The sequence below is a fragment of the Nestor notabilis genome, unplaced genomic scaffold (assembly GCF_000696875.1).
Source record: "Nestor notabilis isolate BGI_N333 unplaced genomic scaffold, ASM69687v1 scaffold19527, whole genome shotgun sequence".
In the NCBI taxonomy this organism is placed as follows: Eukaryota; Metazoa; Chordata; class Aves; order Psittaciformes; family Psittacidae; genus Nestor; species Nestor notabilis.
The window spans coordinates 10416-10914 of NW_009938034.1; the positions used below are offsets into that span (position 1 = coordinate 10416).

The 499-nt window shown below is 60.7% G+C and overlaps 1 protein-coding gene across 1 annotated transcript in view; it reads right to left on the bottom strand.

Moving 5' to 3' along the window:
• Nucleotides 1–499, bottom strand: part of USP19 (ubiquitin specific peptidase 19) — a gene marked incomplete at its 3' end in the record, with an annotated part of 12335 nt that overhangs the window by 8112 nt on the left and 3724 nt on the right. Inside the window, exon 5 of the mRNA XM_010019129.1 lies at nucleotides 42–180. Within this exon, the coding sequence (XP_010017431.1) occupies nucleotides 42–180 (139 nt within the window). The remainder of the gene's footprint in view (nucleotides 1–41; nucleotides 181–499) is intronic.

Sequence of the window (499 nt, forward strand, 5' to 3'; positions counted from 1 at the left end):
CCCTCCGTCCGGGAGCACGCTTGGGTTGGGAGGCTCCCCGCCGGGATCTCGGCAGCTCTGCGCTTTCAGCCTGTGGCTCTTCAGAGGCCAGCTCTGCAGAAGCAGCCTTCTCCTTCCCGTTCTCCCAGCATGCGGCCCCTTTGGCCAGCTCTTTGGATCCATCTTTCTTTCTCTTCTGTGAAAAGCAGCACAGCACAGTGGGGAGGTATCCAGGTAGCAGCACCCCTCATGTTCCCTGACAGCCCCTCACCCTCACTCCCCTTTCCCAGGGTGTGCCAGAGCTCTGCTCCAGATCCTGGAGGCTTTGCGGCAGGCAGAAACTGGTTACAGTGATGCTCCCTTTCCTGGGACAGAGGCAGCTGGTTCACTGCTGTCATGCCGCATGTGGATGCAAGGTGTGCCCCGTGAACACAGAGGGAAACCCTCACCCCAGCTCCCCTGGGCTCCATGAGCTCCCTCAAAAGGCAGATCCTCCCCTCCTCACCAGAAGCGACGACCA